General features: G+C 34.2%; 3 protein-coding genes across 3 annotated transcripts; 1 reads left to right on the forward strand and 2 right to left on the reverse strand.

Annotated features, from left to right (window-relative positions):
• The first annotated feature begins 5,583 nt into the window (after positions 1-5,583).
• LOC108346780 (ferric reduction oxidase 8, mitochondrial) lies at positions 5,584-8,912 on the forward strand. Its single transcript, XM_017585830.2, has 8 exons — positions 5,584-5,960; positions 6,076-6,166; positions 6,247-6,438; positions 6,519-6,756; positions 6,904-7,231; positions 7,320-7,578; positions 7,718-8,394; positions 8,479-8,912. The coding sequence occupies exons 1-8, from the start codon at positions 5,798-5,800 to the stop codon at positions 8,652-8,654; spliced, it is 2,124 nt and encodes a 707-aa protein (XP_017441319.1). The 5' UTR covers positions 5,584-5,797; the 3' UTR covers positions 8,655-8,912.
• Positions 8,913-9,150: 238 nt separating this feature from the next.
• On the reverse strand, positions 9,151-11,491 carry LOC108346790 (L-type lectin-domain containing receptor kinase S.1). Its single transcript, XM_017585840.2, has one exon. The coding sequence runs from the start codon at positions 11,368-11,370 to the stop codon at positions 9,361-9,363; it is 2,010 nt and encodes a 669-aa protein (XP_017441329.1). The 5' UTR covers positions 11,371-11,491; the 3' UTR covers positions 9,151-9,360.
• Positions 11,492-17,821: 6,330 nt separating this feature from the next.
• Positions 17,822-18,977, reverse strand: LOC128194724 (uncharacterized). Its single transcript, XM_052870555.1, has 2 exons — positions 18,603-18,977; positions 17,822-18,194 (listed from the first exon to the last, which is right to left on the reverse strand). The coding sequence occupies exons 1-2, from the start codon at positions 18,958-18,960 to the stop codon at positions 18,025-18,027; spliced, it is 528 nt and encodes a 175-aa protein (XP_052726515.1). The 5' UTR covers positions 18,961-18,977; the 3' UTR covers positions 17,822-18,024.
• Positions 18,978-19,313: the final 336 nt, after the last annotated feature.

A 19,313-nucleotide genomic window follows, 5' to 3' on the forward strand; every position in this document is an offset into this window, starting at 1 on the left:
ATGTCATTTTGGGTATGTACCTCCGAGGTTTTGGTGTACTAATATTTGAGAAATCTAGCATTGTTTCTACGGTGATATCAATGGAATGTAAGGGTTAACATTCTCCAAAATGATCACATGGGGGTGCTTATTTTATTGCCAGCTTAATCCTTGAAGTTTGGCTTGTTTAACGTAGGTACCCATCATGATTAGAATGTCTGAAGGAAAAGCAGGAAAATCAACCAGTTAGCAGAAATTTCTGAAATGTTATTTGCAATGAGGAAACTAATACAGGGAATTGTGTATCTTACAACGCAATAACCTTTCGTTGATGTCAATGATAAAATCCCTGAACCCCTTCAGCTGTCGTGTATAATATTTTTAGGATATGTAATAATCATAATGTTTACTTAAGGTGTTACATTCCAATGACTCTTGGCACATATGAATTATAACAATCATTTGGATGTATTTGAAAAGACCTTTATTTTCGATGAGATGCATTAAATTTGGAATATTGTAAAGTAAATATATCTTACTTGTTGGCATTGCTGTCCGTAATTTATCCATCATAGACTAATTTTTTCATCTAGAACTGATCGATCATAAACCACGATACATCTCTTATATATGAACTAATTTGATAACGAATAAAATCAGCCTTTGATGAGATTTCATTATTCTCTTAATAGTTTATTTGTGTGATGCACAATTTTCTACTATATAAAATCTTTATCTCAAAGGTAATTTAGGCTACAAACCTATAAAAAAAGTTTATATAAGAAATATAATAATTTCACAACTTAAATTATTATTTGGAAAAAATATATTATAATAATATAAATGATTTGTTGATAAGTTATACAAAATTATCATATGGGGCATTAGTGCAGAAAATGTATCAAGAGAAAACGAAATATTTCAAAAAGTAGTGATAATTTTGAAATTATTTATAAAATTATAGGTTTTGATTTTACGAAAAATCGAAACATATTTTTCTGTCTAAATTTAAATTTTTAGAAAAGTTATTTTTTATCACAACAATTTTAGATTTTGGAGATTTTTTTATCTATTTCGATTTATCTTTCTCGTTTGCTTCTTTCATTTGCAAGTTTCTTTATTTGTATGTTCCCATCACCATGTTTAAAGAAGTATGTTTGTTTATCACTTGTTTATCATTTAAATAACTCTTATGTTTAAATGTTTTTTCATAGTGAATCTTTTAAGACTATGTTGTCAAGTTTGCATTTCTTTTGAACCCTAAAAATAAATGATGATATGTTTAATTTATTTCTTTTTACATATGTAATATTATAAAAGTATGAAAATCACATTAAAATAGTTTAGTACTAATTTTTAATTTTTTATCTCTTGTTTCTGGTTGATCAGTGATATTAAATCTTACTTTAGTTTTTCAGTTTAATACAGTGTAAAAATTACTAAATGAAAATATATTTTTTTAAACACAGCTTTAGTTATTTTTTAGAACCAAAACCTATTTTTTAATTTTCTTTTATAATTTTTAATTGTTTTGAACTTCGATTTTAGAAGCAACCTAAGGCCTTGTTCTTTTGAGTGCATTTGAGGGAGTCGATTTGAGAGAATTTAAAGATAAATTTTGTGGTTTATAATTTGGAGATAAATGAGAGTGAATTTAAAAATAAATTTTTTTAATTTGTCACGTCAGTACAATTCTATACTAATTCTCACAAATTTTATTTCCAAATTCACTTTCATTTACCTCCAAATTCACTCAAATAAACGACAAAAGAATTTATCTTTAAATCCTCTCAAATCTCCTCAAATCCACTCTCTCAAATCCACTCAAAACAACAAGGTGTTGAAATTTATGTTTTGATTAATAACCAAAACTAAAAAAACTATATTTTATTACATCATCTTAATATGCTTTAATTCAAAAGCAAGACACAATGTAAAAAATAACCGCTATAAAAAAATTTCGCTACACGGGAATTATATATGAATAGTAAGTCATGAATTCATAGAAGAGAAGAAATTAAAAAAAAAATCACTTATGTTGCAGAAGTTCAAAATCGCTATAAAGTATAAGGGATTTTTAAAACCGCTAATAAGTAGTAGGATTCCAAACTGTAGGAAGTAACAGGGGTTACAAAATCTCATAAAAAGTAGCAGGGACTATAAAACCGCATGTAAGTTCCGCTTTTCTACGAATTAATATAAACTGTCGATTATCCTTTAACAGCCTGGTTTTATTCCGGAAAAGCTAAATCGCGGGTAATAAATATCCTTAACAGAAGTTAAAGCCACAAGAAAAGTCAAATTTAAAGAGTTAAAAATATTTTTTCTTGTAACGAGTAAAATCATCTATTTTGATGAGTTACGAAATTAAATCAAAGAAGACATTTTGATTAAGTCATGAAAGTGAATGGGATGTAAAAATAGAACAAAGTTTAAAAAAATTTATTAACAAAAATATTAACATTAATATATGCTGATGAAAAAACTAATTTAATTTAAATTATTTTATAATATATATATATATATATATATATATATATATATATATATATATATATATATATATATAAGACGTTAGTTAAATGTTTTTAAATGACTTAAATCTCATTCTCTTTTAATTTTAACATGAAATCATTTTCTCTCTGTCAAAGGCAACATGAACTTAACTAGATTATTTTTTGTACTTAAGGGCTTAAGGCTTTTGATATCTACACTAACTACTACCCGCATCTTTATCCTCTATTTTGTATGTATATTTTAATGGTGACTTCCAAATTATTTTTGATGTAGCAAACTTTTGATAGCACGTGGTATATTTTCTAAAGAAAGATTTGCGAAATAAGCTTTCTAGAAGATGTGAGATGTTTTTCAAAATAGGTGTTTTAGAAAAAAAAAATTTAAATAAATTGTTCATATAACATGATACGCTTTTGTAAGAAAGAACACTTCAAAAATAAGATTTTTGAAACACATGGAATATTTTTTAGAAAGAGATTTTTGGAACAAGTTTTTTAAAACATATGAGATGCTTTTGAAGGAAGATTTTCAATCAAATTCAATAATTTATTCTCTTTTTTTCTTCATCTCAATGAGTACAGTAGAGAATGACGATGTTCAAGTTATAATGAAGAAAAAAAAAGACATAATAGCATTAATAAAAGGGATGGTAGATGTTACAGAGTGTTCACTTTCGATGATTGCACTGTTTAGAAGGAAAAAGAAATACTCATTTGAAAGATGGGTGGTGCTCGCTTTTGAGGATTTGCGAAGACGAAATATAATGGATTTGCGAGATAATGTATTTTTGTATCACTCGCTCATATGAGATGATTTGGGATGAATCGAAGACAATTGTCATGTTTGCTCTTCACAGAATCTCTTCTTCCTTCTCATGTTAGGAGAGAAAATGTCTCATCTATTCTTCAATTTTCTTTCATTACACAATCAATCTAAATCATTATATATATAAAATATTATAAATCAAATAAGGTTAAATATATTTTTAAATTTTAAAATTTAACACAAAACTAAAATATGTTTTGTCTAATTGGTGTATGGAAGCTGTTTGACATTTTATTGGAGATGTATTGGAAAATTTTGAATCAATCTTACTTCAAAAACAAATCAAATTATAACTTGGTAGTAAATTATTTTACAAAAAAATATTAAATTAAAAAAAATCATTTTACTAAATTATAATTTTTTTACATTTTTAAAATTATTTTTAATAATTATCGTTAATTTTTTATTTTTTATAAACATTTTTACAATTAAATATAAAATTAACAATTATCTTTTTATATTAATTTAATAATTATGGACATTTTATTAATCTTTAATTTTTCCCAATTAAACAAATTTTTTTATTTGTCACATCGATTAAATTCTACCTTAATTTTTACAAACTTTACTTCCAAAATCCACTCTCACTTACCTCCAAATCCACTCAAATAAACAACAACAAAAATTTATCCTCAATTCACTCACTCTTCTCCAAATCATTTCTTCCAATTTCCTCCCAGTGAACAAAAGCCTTAATGTAACGAGAAAAAGTATTTTAATATTTTTGTTGTCAATATAGGTAATTATTCATTGTAATATAGGAAGAAAAGATTGAAAAATAAAAATAAAACTACACTATAAAATGAGTCAGCTTACTTGAACTCAGTTCATGAGCTGTGAATGGGTTCAATCAAACTAATTGTTAATACAAAAAGTGTTTGGAAAACTTATTTCATTAAAAATAAATTAAAATATTATTTAGTTTATTAAATTAATTCAAATTAGATAGATTTAATCAAAATGTACGAAATATGTAAATAATTATTTTAAATTTCATTTAAATACGAAAGCTTTATGAATAACAAAAATGTTAAATTTATAAAAGTGTTGAGATATGCTCAATAGTGTCATACTATTTAGAAGTTGATGTAAAAAAAATTTAAATACACTTTCTTCTCTTAAATTATTTGATGTCTTTGTAATTCCAAAACGAATTATATCTTGAATGTAAATTATAATGATATTATGTTAATGGATTTGAAGTCTTACCATTAATAGTTTATTCAAGAGATATTATTAATAAATTTGAGGTTGGTGTGAAAATAAATTAATATCTTTTAAGAAAATAAAAAAATGATTTTAAAGACTAATTATAATTTACATTTGATTTTGACTTAGTGATGTGTTTTGATATATCTAATCGTGTGGTGTTGCTTAAGAGATCAATCACAATTCAAATACAACTTTCTTTCCTAAATTCTCTAAGATGCTTTTAAAAATATAATGATGTTATATCAACAAATTTGATATCAAACCATAAAATAAAATAACAACTAACATAAATGTGGTGTGTGAAACTAAAGAGCGAGATAATCTAAATTCTTTTACTGCAATGTTTTGATCTCATTGTTATCATTTATATAAAAACCTAATTTAATTGATTATCGAATAAGTCTGTAATACGCCTACATTTGTTCATAAACGGTTTCGGTAATTGAATCAGTAATAACATATAACTAGTTTTACGAATTATTTTCAATAATTGAAATAACATATTATGATCTATTGGTAAGTTCTGAAATATGTAAACCAAAAGATATTCTCAAAACTTAGAGATTCACCCAAAGTAAAAGTGATTCTTTATGTTAAGAGGACATGATTGATTTGGACAGGGACAGACGGATAGAGGCAAAGCAGATTGTAAAAAGAAGTATATATGGATGGAGGAGGGAAGGTGTTGGTGGCAGGGACCGAAATCCCACTATCTGATGATTCGGATGAAGGAGCTATCCAAAAAGAAAAAATGAATCTGTTAAAGTGAGAAACACAATAAGATAAAAGAAGTATGATGCAAGATGATTCTGTGTGATAGTGTCACCGTCTACTAATTGCTCACTCAAACCTTTAGCACAAATGTCAATTGCTAAATGAGAATTCAAGTTATCCGGAAATCATGAAAACCGAGAATCAACTTGTGGACACAAATATTGAGACCTATGTATGTCTAACAAATTTAAGGTCAAACTAGCGATAGTAGAAAAGGGATTCAAGTTAATCTTATTCTTTAATAATCAAGATTTGCTTCCTTCAATATAAGTAGATGGGTTTCAAAATTTAACTGATGGCTTGAGTTCGGACGAGTTTGTGAAATTACTACAGCGCAATAGTGTTGAGCACTGAGGAAATGGTGGGGCCAAAATTTACTTCCTAAATGGCAACCAATATTCCAATTTAGGTTCCTTTATATATGGATCTTTATCGCATTTAATGAAGTGAAAACAAAGAAAAGCCTGTGGCGGAGGGAGACCAGTCAAACATGACAAGCAGCACCACTTTGCTTGCTGCTATTCTGAAACTTCTGATCATGTTCTTATTCGCAGGTTGGGTTGCTCTTTGGCTTCTGAAGCCCACCCAAATATGGACAAGAAAATGGAAACAATTAGAAGATAGCGCTAATAATACAATTTTTGGATACTATGGTAAGAACGAGGAATCTCTCAACTTCAATTACTCATACCATGTCTAATCCTCTCTTTTTTTCTCTTCAATGTAACTATTACTGCATAACAGTTGATGGATGATACTTTTCTGCAGGCCTTGGCTTCTCTGTGTACACGTTTCCTGTAATTGCTATTGCAATAATTGGACTTCTTTTATTGGATTTAAAAGTTGGATACCAAAGCAGGTAATAATATGTAAATATCAAGGACTGTTCAATTATTATAATCGACATTTCTCTTCAAAAATTGTTTCCTTGTACTACAGAAATGCAAGAAGTCCATCAAAATCGAACTTCTTCTCAAATCCACTGGTAGTGAACAGCACGCTGGGAATCTTATCCAGTATTGAAATACTGGTAGCTTTCCTTTTTATTGTCTTCTTAGCATGGACCTACTACTCTCGTATTTCTTCAGACTTCAAAAAGTTGGTGCCATACAAATCACTGAAGTTGAATACGTAAGTGTTCTTGATCATCTTATGTCGGATTGGCAGAAAAAAATATTACATCACCGAGTTACTTACTATCTTGATTTCAGATGGCAACTCAAGTATCACCGAGTAGCAACCCGGTTTGGCTTGCTATCAGAAGCTTGTCTGGCTTTGTTGCTCCTCCCTATTTTAAGAGGGTTGGCTGTGTTTCGTGTACTTGGCATTCAGTTTGAAGCTTCAGTTAGATATCACACATGGGTCGGAACTGCAATGATACTATTTGCTACAATACATGGTGCAAGCACTTTCTTGGTATGGGGGATCAGCCACCATATTCAGGATGAGGTGAAGTATAAATCATGAACCTTCTGTTATTGTAATTCGGAAACATTTTCTTTATCGGACAAATTTTTGAACTGTAATTGAATATACAGTACTTGTGCAGTAGCTAGTGATTAGTTTTCTCCTTCTCTCATCATATTTTTCAATCAGATTTGGAAGTGGCAGAAGACCGGACGCATATACCTCGCTGGGGAGATAACACTTGTTGTGGGGCTAGTCATTTGGGTCACTTCTCTTCCCCAAATTAGAAGGAGAAAGTTTGAAATCTTCTACTACACGCATCATTTCTATGTAATCTTTCTTGTATTTTTCTTGTTTCACGGTGGGGATAGGCACTTTTATACGGTTTTCCCAGGAATATTCCTTTTTAGCCTTGATAAATTGATCCGAATCATACAATCAAGTCCAAAAACATGCATGGTTTCAGCTAGAATTTTTCCTGGCAAAGCTGTGGAGCTAATTCTTCCCAAAGATCCAGGTATTTAGTTTCTTTATAGCAGTCTGAAATTGACCATTAGAATTGCAAAGAGGAAAAGTTATTTAAACGACTTTTTAACGATTTGCAGGGTTGAAATATAACCCTACAAGTGTTATATTTTTGAAGATACCAACCATATCTCATCTTCAATGGCACTCTTTCAGTATAATATCTAGTTCCAGGGCTGATAACCACATTTTGTCAGTGATAATAAAATGTGAAGGGTGGTGGACTAATTCTCTTCACGACCTGATAAATGCTGAACTAGACAAAACTGAAGATAAAAGGAAGGGAATACCTGTTGCAATCGAAGGACCTTATGGACCTGCTTCTTTGGACTTTTTGAGGTAAGCAACGACATTATACTTAAACACTTCTAATAGTATAATTCCTCAGTTGTCCCTTGTCATCAGTTTTTTTTTTATAATGAGAAAAACAGTGAAAAAGTATAAGATCATCCGGGTTAATGGAAAAATTTGTCTGCAGATATGATACCCTTCTTCTGGTTGCTGGAGGAAGTGGAATAACCCCATTTCTGAGCATTTTGGCAGAAGCTAATTCAGCTGCCAGCAAAAGTAAAATTCCCTCGAGAATACAACTTGTCTATGTCATCAAGAAAGCAGAAGACTTCTGTCTGTTACATTCAATCTCTCATATGTTACTCAACCAATCAACTAAAAGTTTCCATCTGAACCTAAAATTGTTTGTAACCCGAGAAACACAAGCAGGGGTAGGAATTAGGGAGCTACTAAATGAGTTCTTTAAAGCAAGAACACTGCAAGTGAACAGCGTGTGTTCAAATTATGCAGCATACGGGCCCGAAAGTCCGTCTTGGATGGCTGCCATTGCAGGATTTTGCTCCATTACTTTTCTTATTTTCCTAATCTGTTTCAACCATATTATAATTCAATCTGGAAAGCGCTCCAAAACGGACAAAGAAAAGACTCCGTCTTGGGTCGTGGATCTTCTTCTGATAGCTGCCTTTGTCCTAGCTTTAGCCTGCAGCGCCTCGGTGGCAGGCTTTTTGAGATGGAGAAGGCTGAAGAAAGGGATTCCCCAAATATCGCATAGAGAAATTGAAGCCCTTGATCTATGTTCAGATGAAGCTAGGAATGCCCTCGAAGCACACGAAGTATATTTTGGGGGAAGGCCTAACTTTAAAGGTAGTGAACTCATCGTTTCTTTACAATGTTTCTAATGCATATTGACAAAAACAATTGACAGCTTATAAGCTTTGAATTGAACAGAAATATTTGGCAAGCTCCGAAATGAAAGCGATGAATCTAATATTGGATTGTTGGTTTGTGGACCTGAGAGCATGAAGGAATCGGTGGCACTCGCATGCAAGCAAGAATCCGAGTGTTTTGATGCAAAGAGAACAGAATCCTGCTTCACTTTCCACACTCTCAACTTCACGCTTTAGTAGTCCAAGTGTTAGGCACTGTTCCATTAGTATTTCATTATTATACTTGAATGTAATAGTGAAAAGGAGTGGGAGTGAAAATAAAAAAACATATAATAACTGTTATATTTTCATTACAAAATATTATTTATAGAATAGTATTATAGTTTAAATAAAAATGTTGTTGCGATGTTCCTTTACCAATGTTCACATTTGAGTGAATGTAATAAAAAATACCGTATACAAAGATTGCATTGAAAATATTCTCTTCTGATCTTTGGACGCTATTTTCAAGATGTATATAGAAAAGAATTTTGGCAATTGAAAAATTCCAAGCATGTGGAGTGCGTGCAGATGGCGGCGCCTGTTTAATGCGCAAAAAATGTGTGGTCATTTTCGTATGCTATTTACAATTTACAAAACCATTAATTAATTCAGACAACGGGGAATGTAACCACAGAAGAAAGCAAGCCAATCCGCTTCCAGATACAAGTGCCAAAATTCCTTATAAAGTGACTGAGTTGAATCTCGCTTGTTGGCTGAAACTATAAATACTAGTTTTACCTTGATTAGGTACAAAAGAAGTTTGCTTGGAAACTTAACTAATCCAACAATCCAAAACAAAACAAGTCAAACCGCAATGTAGCAAAATCCAAACACAAAAGGCTCAACGATAAAGAAAGAAAGAAAGAAAGAAAAAAGTCCAATTATGTACAGTGAAAACAACTCAAACCCGCGTGGAGGAGGGTTGTAAAGGGGCCGCCTCATCGAGATCGTCGCCGCCGCGAACCAAATCGGACAAGACTTTTCCGGGAGCCTCCGGCGGATTCTCTCCAAGGAGAAGCGCGACGACTTCCTTCATGGTGGGTCTCCTCTGGGGGTCAGGGTGGCAACAAGCCAAGCCAAGCTTCAAAACCATCTCCATTTCTTCCTCGTCGTACTCCCCTTCGATCCTCGCATCGGCAGCCTCACGCGCGCACCCCTTCGCGTACAACTCCCTCACCCAATCGATGAGCACCACCTCCTCCTCTGCCACCGAAGTCTCAATGGGCCGCCTCCCGCACGCCACCTCCAACAGTACCACTCCATAGCTGTAGACGTCACTCGCGGACGTCGGCGCCGCAACCGTGGCCAGCTCCGGCGCCAAGTAACCCAGCGTCCCCACCACACGTGTGGTGTTGGGAACCTCTCCGTGCGTGTAAAGCTTGGCCAAACCAAAGTCCCCGAGTCTCCCTCGCATGTCGGCGTCCAATAATATGTTACTGGACTTAATATCTCGGTGAATAACGACCTGATCCCAACCATGGTGAAGGTAGTTAAGCCCCTCCGCCACGTCGACAAGGATACGACGGCGTTGCTCCCACCCTAGAAGCTTCTCGGGGCGATCGAAAACCCACCTGTTGAGACTCCCATTAGGCATGTAATCATAAACAAGCATAAGCTCGTTACCCTTTCTACACCACCCTCGCATTTGAACCAAGTTCTTGTGCTGAAGCCTCCCCATACTCTCTATCTCCGCCATGAATTCCCGCAGCCCTTGCTTCGAATCGTGGTTCACACACTTCACTGCAATCTGTGTCTTGTTCGGCAACGTCCCTTTGTACACTCTCCCGAACCCTCCCGAACCTAACAGCTGCTCCTTCCCAAATTCCCCTGTTGCAGAACTCAATTCCTCGTACGAGAATCTATGTGGCCAGTACTCTAGCTCCCAATCCTCGATCTCGTCTTGTTCGTCTTTCCCTTTCTGGATTCGCCACCATAAGTAAACACCACAACCGCATATAACCACAAAAACTACACAACCAATAACAATCCCCGCTATTGCGCCGCCAGAAAGCGAGGAAGTCGACGATTCCGGTTCGAACACCGGTAAGTTTGTCGTGTTCAGCTCCCTCGCTTGCCCTGAATCACTGAAGCTCCATGCCAGAACCCTCTGCGCCTCGATCCAGTTCGTTTTGGAAGCTGAAAACCCAACGTACATGTCAGTTGACACGTAGTTACCTATGGTAGGAACATAATGTGAAAGCGTAGGCCGCGTCGGGCGCGAAACGCCGATTGGCGCCACCGTTACGTTGAACAGCAGATTCTGGCCATCAAAATCGATCCAGGCTCGGATATTCTGGCCGGTTCGCATACGCACCGGCACGAACCCCCCGGTGGAATTGTAGTAGCCGGCAGGGGTGGAGAAGGTGGATTCGATGTTGTTGAGGTCGATGCCGATGTGGTTGTCGTCGATGTCGTTGAATTCAGGGTTCTGGCCGGTGTCGAATTCGACGGCGACAAGGGGGAAAAAGGTGGGGGAGGTGGCGTTGGTGAATAGGCCGAAGTACTGGCTGGCGAGGGCTCCGGGAGGGTCAGTGGTGTTGCAGAGGACGAAGGCGAGGCCAAAGCCGGGACTGGTAGTGATTTGCGGCAAGACGGAGAAGACAAAAGAGGTTGAGAATGAAGTGATGGATGAGGATGAGGAATTGGAAGAAGGTTTTGTGATGGGAACTTTTGTGGGATAGAAGACGCGTCCATAGGAGTACTGGTTGGAGTCGTTGGTCATGCGGATGACCGATGCGTCCACGCGAGCGTCTTTCACCAAAGTGAGGTTGGTTATGCCGGTGAAGGAGTTGAATAGGAAGTCCAAGCAAAGTGAAGGAGTCGCAAAGACAGCGAGGTGAAGAAGAAGAATAACCAACCACATGCCGGAATATGGTATTTCACCGGCAACGAGGATTTTTGAAGGAGACATAGGCCAAGTGTGTTTTGGGAATTTCCCAGGACTTGTATGGTTGGATTTTATTTGAACTCTTCCTTTAACCAATTAAGGATCAAGTTATGATTTTAAATATATATCAATTAATGCTCATATTAACAAGTGAGGAATGTTATTTTTGTTTGACTATTATTATTGTTTAAAAAAATGTCAATGAGACTTTTTTTTCGGCTGATGTTAATAATTTAACAAAGAGTGAATATTATAAAACTCAATTCAATGAGCTGGATCACTGATGAAGGTTCCTCAAAGAAAAGCAAGCAAGGGTAATCGCTGCGTAGCCTCAGCAGTCAGAATTATAAATTCGTACTCTGAATTTTTCTTGTTTTCATAATGCCTTTTTGAAAGTCCACTTGCCATATCTCTACTGAGAATGATGACGTGGGTTTCGTTTCATGATTTTAGATTTTTACAATAACTTGTATATTTCTTAAGTTTAAATATTGAAAGGTTCACATGATTTACGTAAAAAGTTGAATTTTTTAAAAGTTATTTATTAGTTTTCTCCCTGCATAGTTCTAAAATATGGTATTTTGCGGTAGTAGCGTGATAATGTCTACATGGTGATGATGGTGACGCGGTACTCTTTTGAAAGAAAGTTAGGTTCTTGTGGTGGGGAGCTCCGGGCAGCAGTCTCGCACAGTGACAGAGTCTTGTGAAGATATTGTAGCGGTCTGATGACGGGAGCTTGTATTTACCAAATACTACCATTTTCCTGTTAGTTTATAATTCATTTTTTGGGAGAATAGATATGATCTTTCATTAGTATGTCTTTTAACAGGAATATAAAAAATCAGTACAGCAAAAAGTGTATTATTCGAGGAAATAAAAGCTACTGTCTGGTTTCGAAAAAAAAAAAGTGACCGAGTATTATTTATGTAAAAAATTCGAGGGTGGTGTATAACCAAAGAGAATGTACATTTGCTAAAATATACTAATTAAAAAAAGAATTTATGTATGTTAACAAATTATATATATATATATACTTATATATATATATATTTGGTACAATAAAATTTAGAGGTACAGAAAAAAAAATTGGAGATCCAGGAAGAAAGCCACTTAATTTTGGGCTTTAGAGAACGTTGATCTTACAACACAGCGAACACTTACACCAACTGCACAAGGCAACAATATTTATAGTGTTGGTACTGCTGTGTGATTTTTCATCAACCCCCAACCTTTACTCCACAAATTAGCACACAGGGAATAACTGATATGTCATTAATTTATAATAATACTTAACCAACTTGTAATACTATATTGTAGTTTTAAATTTTTGAACCAGAGAAAAAAATATTTTACATTCATAATAGCTACATACCAATAATTGATAAGATTAATTTATGAATTTTGTAAGAAAAACTTTCATGAAAGTATTTTTTTTATATATAATATCTATCGAGGTTTATTAATCCAGCGAGTTTTAAGCTGTAATTTAACTACTCAAATCTTAGAATAAAAACAAATAACTTGTCAAATAACACAAAGTTTAATATGGGCTAGCGGTCCATTTTTTTCTCCCTTCCTCTCTCCTTCGACAAATTCTTCCTGCACCTCCGTACTTTTCTTCTGCACTTCCATCAATATAAAAATTCCAACTTCTGAATTGATGGTAGAGAGGACGGTTCACATGACTTCTCAATGCACTATCTTTTTACTTTCGAAAGTTAAAAATGTCTTATCAAGTAAATTTTTAATCTTTTTTAATTAATTTTAAATTGTGTAATTTGAATTTTTTTTAAAAGCATAATTCGAAAGACATTTTTAATTTCTGAATTGTATAATTTAAAAATAGTAAAGTTATAATTTTTATATTTATAGGAGTGTAAAATAAAAGTATAGAGCTTTCTTCGTCATATTTGTTTTCCTCTTAGAGTTATGCTTCTTCAACTCATGTTTCTCATTACCTCTTCCCTTCAAACTTCTCTTCTCGTGATTATCATTCTTAAAGTTCATTTTTTTGTTATAAAATATCCTTACTATCAGTTCTTTAGCTTTATTTGTAAATGTTTTGATATTTTATCATTTTTTTTTCAATTAAAAAATAATATTTTCTTAACTAATTAATTATTTGACTTGAGTTTTTTTGCTTTGCTTATCTCTGTTAGGTTTTTAAGGAGTTTTGGAATAATTTATATTCTTTATTAATTTTAAATAATGTTAAATATGTTTTTCGTTCATAAATTATTTATTAAAATTATATTTCTTCTTTAAATTAAAATATGTATTGTTTGTACTAATATTTTATAAAAGAATAAAAAACTTTTGTAATGGAAAACAACATTAAAATATTTTTGTTGTGGCAAAAGGTGTTTCAAAATGGATTAAAGCTATCCACATTATAATCTATAATTCAATTTTTTCTTTTAAATTACAAATGTACATGACTCAATATCATTGGATTATAATTAACCTTAGTGGTGATTGATCTAGATGTAGTGGTTATGGGTAGTTTTGAAGGTGGTTAAGGTGGTGGGTTGGTGGAAGATATGGTGGTAGGCTTAAAGATGATGAGCTTGGTAATGATAGATCTGAAGGTGATGGTTAAAGGTCAGCCTTGACAATAATTATGGTTATGGAACACATAACATAAAATTGGATTTGAGTCATAGTTGGTATTTAATGAGATTGGAGATTCAACTCTTTCATGAACACCATAACGATGTCTCCATCAAGAATCATCCCATACATCCTTGGATGCCACTCAATCCTAAGATTAAGCCATTTGGTTCATCAAAAAACCAAAAAACCAAAATTTCAGTGACTAACCTCACTACACCATTATAAATTGATAGTTTGGTAGCCAACGATGGTGTAGTTCGTCTAGGAGAAATGGGTATCTAATGTTGGATCACAAGTCATCATACCGATCCATATATAGAGAGGACTGGTTAGCCTGAATTTGAACTTGAAGAGGTGGAGCGAAAGAGGAAATTTTGTGATGGAACATATAGTAGACACATTGTAGTTGGTGTTGTTAAGGGGTGATGAGGATGTTATGAGAAAAGAAAGGATAGGAATTGTATTTCTTATTCCATAAGAAGAGAGTACAATTTTACATGTATATAATTGTTTGAAACAATATATAAACGGAATATAAATATAAAAATAGAATATAAATATATGAAGATAAATGCACAGATATGAACGGAAAATAAATTAAATCCAATATCCCCCCTCAAGCTGCAGCATATATATCCTTAATGCTCAGCTTGGACAACAAAGATTGAAATTGTGCTGGATGCAAAGCTTTAGTATGAATGTCTGCAAGTTGTGCTGAAGTAGGAATGGACAGGAGCTTAATTACACCAGCTTGAACTTTATCTCTTATGAGATGATAATCAATTTCAATATGCTTTGTTCTTTCATGCATGGCTAGATTTTGTGCAATTTGTATAGCAGATTGATTGTCACAAAACAGAGAAACTGGTTGTGGTAGAGGTTGTTTCAAATCATGGAGCAAATACAGAAGCCATTGAATTTCACATGTTGTGGAAGCTAAAGCTCTATATTCTGCTTCGGTTGATGATCTAGATATAATACCTTGCTTCTTGGATTTCCAGCTAATTAATGATGCACCATAGAACACATTAAAACCAGTCACAGACCTTCTAGTGTCAGGGCAAGCAGCCCAATCAGAATCACTAAAAGCCTTGAGAGCATGTTCTGTGTTGGAGGGAAAGAATAATCCTTGTCCTGGATTGTTCTTGATATATCTCAGGATTCTTATTGTTGCTGCATAGTGATCTTCCAAAGGATTGGAAAGAAATTGATTGAGAGTACTAACAGCGAAACATAAATCTGGTCTTGTGTTGGTTAGATATAGTAACCTGCCAAGAAGTCTTCTATAGGCCTGCACATCTGAATAGGGTTTCCCTTCTGTCTTGGAAAATTTTGTGCCTGGCTGTATAGGAGTAGAAACAGGTTGACACCCCAACAATCCTGCATCTTCTAGTAACTCTAGAGCATACTTCCTTTGTGACAAATTAATGCCCTGTTGAGATCTTGCAATTTCTAAGCCCAGAAAATACTTGAGTTGGCCTAAGTCTTTAATCTTGAACTTTGCATTCAATAGAGCCTTCACAGTTTGGATTTCCTGGATGTCATCACCTGCCAAAACTATATCATCTACATAAACAAGTAAGATGGTAATATGAGCATAATCACTTTTGACAAAAAGTGAATAATCTGATTTTGATTGTGTGTAGCCCAAAGAAAGTAAAGTAGTTGTCAACTTGTAATTCCATTGTCTAGAGGCTTGTTTGAGTCCATATAAAGACTTCAACAACTTGCAAACTTGTCCTGGTTTTTTAGATTTATAACCAAGAGGAAGAGACATGTATACTTCTTCATCTAGATCCCCATGTAAAAAGGCATTAGTTACATCTAGTTGATGTAAATACCAATGTTTGGAAGCTGCTAAAGCTAGAACCAATCTTACTGTTGTGAGTTTGACAACAGGTGAAAAAGTCTCAAAGTAATCTAAACCTTGTTGTTGTGTGTAGCCTTTGGCTACAAGCCTTGCCTTGTATCGTTCAATACTCCCATCAGCATGCCTCTTTATTTTGTATACCCATTTACATCCGATAGGTTGCTTTCCATTAGGTAGATCAGTCAAAACCCAAGTTTTGGTATTTTCTAAAGCTGCAATTTCTTGATCCATGGCATTTCTCCAACAATCATGTTTGATGGCTTGGTTATAGGTTTTAGGTTCACTAACTTGGGAAAGATTAAGGACATATGATTTATGAAGAGATGATAATGCATCATATGATAGATATGAAGAGATAGGATATAAGGTACCTGTGGATGACTGAGTGGCGGAAGAAGTAGATGACATGTTGCAATGATAGTCCTGCAGGTAAGATGGTGTATGTTTTGGCCTAATTGATTTCCTTTGTGGAGTAGCAGTGACAGGTTCAACAGAAACAGGCTGAGAAGAGAAAATAACAGGGTCGGAAACAATAGAAGGAGGAGATGTAAGTGGTAAAGAGGGTTGATCAGTAACTTCTGAGAAAAGAGGTGATGGAGGTGAAATAATTTTGGTGACAAAATCCAAGGAATTTTGTGTATTAATAGGTGAGTGCTTGTCACTAGTAAGAAAAGGAAATATATTTTCATAAAATACTACATTCCTTGATAGAAAAATTTCCCTAGAATTGAAATCTAACAAAAGGTAGCCTTTCACTCCTGTTTTAAAACCCAGTAAAACACATTTTCTTGCACGAGGTTGAAATTTTGTTCTATGAGTTTGAAGAGTTGAAGCATAGCAAAGTGAGCCAAAAACTCGTAAGTAAGTAATGTCAGGTTTAACATTGTGTAACAGCTGAGATGGAGAAAAATATGTCAAAACTTTGGAAGGTAAAATATTAATGAGTTGCACAGCATAACGAACAGCAAAAGACCAGAAAATTATGGGCAAATGGGATTGAAACATTAAAGATCTAGCAACATTGAGAATGTGTTGATGTTTTCTCTCAATGACTCCATTTTGTTGAGGTGTTTCAACACATGATAATTGATGTTGTATCCCTTTTTGTCTATAAAAATCTGTCATTGCAAACTCATTACCATTATCTGATCTAACAGCTTTTACATCAATGCCAAATTGTGTTTTTATATAAGAAACAAAGCCAATAAGTTGTGATCTTGTATCTGATTTACTTGTCATTAATTTAATCCATGTGTATCTAGACATATCATCCACTATAGTTAAGAAATATTTGAAACCATCAACAGAAGAAGTACTATAGGGCCCCCAAATATCAACATGAATTAAATCAAAAGAAGCTTTTGAAACAGTAGTACTTAATTGAAAAGGTAATTTTCTTTGCTTAGAATAATGACAAGCATCACAATGCGTGTATTTTGTATTGGGTAAAGTGGCATACATGTTGCGTAATTTGGTATAACAAGAAAAAGAAGGATGCCCTAGTCTATAGTGCCAAATATCTATAGAGTTATGTCTTATTGTAGAACAAGCAATAGAATTCTCAGAAGTAATAGCAGCTGGTGAACCAAGGGGTGTGGGTGCAGGAACTATCATGACATACAAGTCATCTCTTTCTTCAGCTTTGCCAATCATCTGCAAGGTTGACTTGTCCTGTATTTCACAGGAAAATTCAGAAATGTTAAGTTTACAAGATAGAGATTTAGTTAACTTTGTGACCGAAATAAGATTGACAGAAAAATTAGGAATAAACAAGACATTATGTAAAGTAAGGTGTGGGCTAAGTGAAACAGTGCCAGAAAAATGAGCAAATGAAGAGTTCTTGTTGGGTAGTGATACTGTAATTGGTGAGATTCTATGATAAGAAATAAAATGAGACAAAGAATTAGATATATGATCAGTAGCACCTGTGTCTAGAATCCATTTGGAATAGATATTACCTTGAGGCTGGGAAGAAGTGGAAGCATTATGAGAGCTCACTAGATTAGTAGAATGTGGGATTGTGGGATTAGATTGAGGAAGAAGTGCCAATAAACCATGAATTTGCTCTTGAGAAAGTCCCAAAATTGCGGAATGTGATTGTGCCGGAGAATTATTATAAGAAGGAACTACTGTAGAAGAATCTGTTGTAACATTGTGGACTCTTTTGGATTTGAGATCAGGTGGTAATCCATGTATTAGAAAGCAAGTATCAATGGTGTGGTTTGTCCTGCCACAGTGAGTGCATTGTCGAGGTGCACCAAACCTTCCCCCTGAGGAACGAGCCTGAGAACCTTGATAACGAGCCTGAGAACCTTGATATGAAGATCTTCCCCGGCCATAATCATTGGCAGGAGAGGGTTTACCTCTGCCATTGAAGGTAGAAAAAGAAGGTTTAGATTGAGAAACTTGTGACGCCATGACTGGAGGTTGAGAAAGAATTCCTGATTGTAATTGTCGCTCATGTTGAATTATCATCGAAAAAATTTTGGGTAAAGAAGGCAAGGGATCCATGAGAAGGATCTGAGAGCGAACAACAGAGTAATTATCATTCAAGCCTCTAAGAAAACAAAGAACACAATCATTTTCACGATATTCCTTCATTGTCTTAGAAACAACACAACAAGAAGCAGAAGATTGGCATTCAGGAATAGGGCGAAAATTGCAAAGTTCATCCAGAGAATCTTCATTTTAGTGTAATATGCAGTAACACTTAGATCAGATTGATGCATTGAATAAAGATCTTGATGCAATTGTGAAATTCGAACAGAATCACCTTGGGAGAAACGATCTTTGAGATCCTTCCATGCCGTAGCAGCAGAGTCAATCCAAATAATACTTGTAGCAATCTCATGAGAAACAGAATGATTGATCCAAGATAAAACTAGATTATTGCAACGCTTCCATGCTTGAACCATTGGATCTGTACCAGCTGGACAAGGAATGGAACCATCAACAAAGCCAAATTTATTCTTCATTTGTAGTGCCATAGACATCGAGCGAGCCCATCCATGATAATTGTGACCTTCAAGAATCGGGGAAACAAGCACCAATGAAGGATTCTCATTAGGATGAATGTAATAGTCATGTGTTGTATCTTGCAACGATGCGAGAGTAACAGAGGGAGTAGCCATAAAAGGAGAAGAAAAAGGCAGAAAAGCCAAGAACGAAAGGTAGAAAATGAAGATCTGGACAGGAAAAGAATTGGTTGCGGAAGAACGTGATAAAAAATTAATTTTCTTCTGATACCATGTTATGAGAAAAGAAAGGATAGGAATTGTATTTCTTATTCCATAAGAAGAGAGTACAATTTTACATGTATATAATTGTTTGAAACAATATATAAACGGAATATAAATATAAAAATAGAATATAAATATATGAAGATAAATGCACAGGTATGAACGGAAAATAAATTAAATCCAATAGAGGATGAATAGATAGTTGTTGGGAAAAATGTAGTGTTAAAGAATGTAGGAGGGTGTGA

This window comes from Vigna angularis, chromosome 1 (assembly GCF_016808095.1).
Source record: "Vigna angularis cultivar LongXiaoDou No.4 chromosome 1, ASM1680809v1, whole genome shotgun sequence".
In the NCBI taxonomy this organism is placed as follows: Eukaryota; Viridiplantae; Streptophyta; class Magnoliopsida; order Fabales; family Fabaceae; genus Vigna; species Vigna angularis.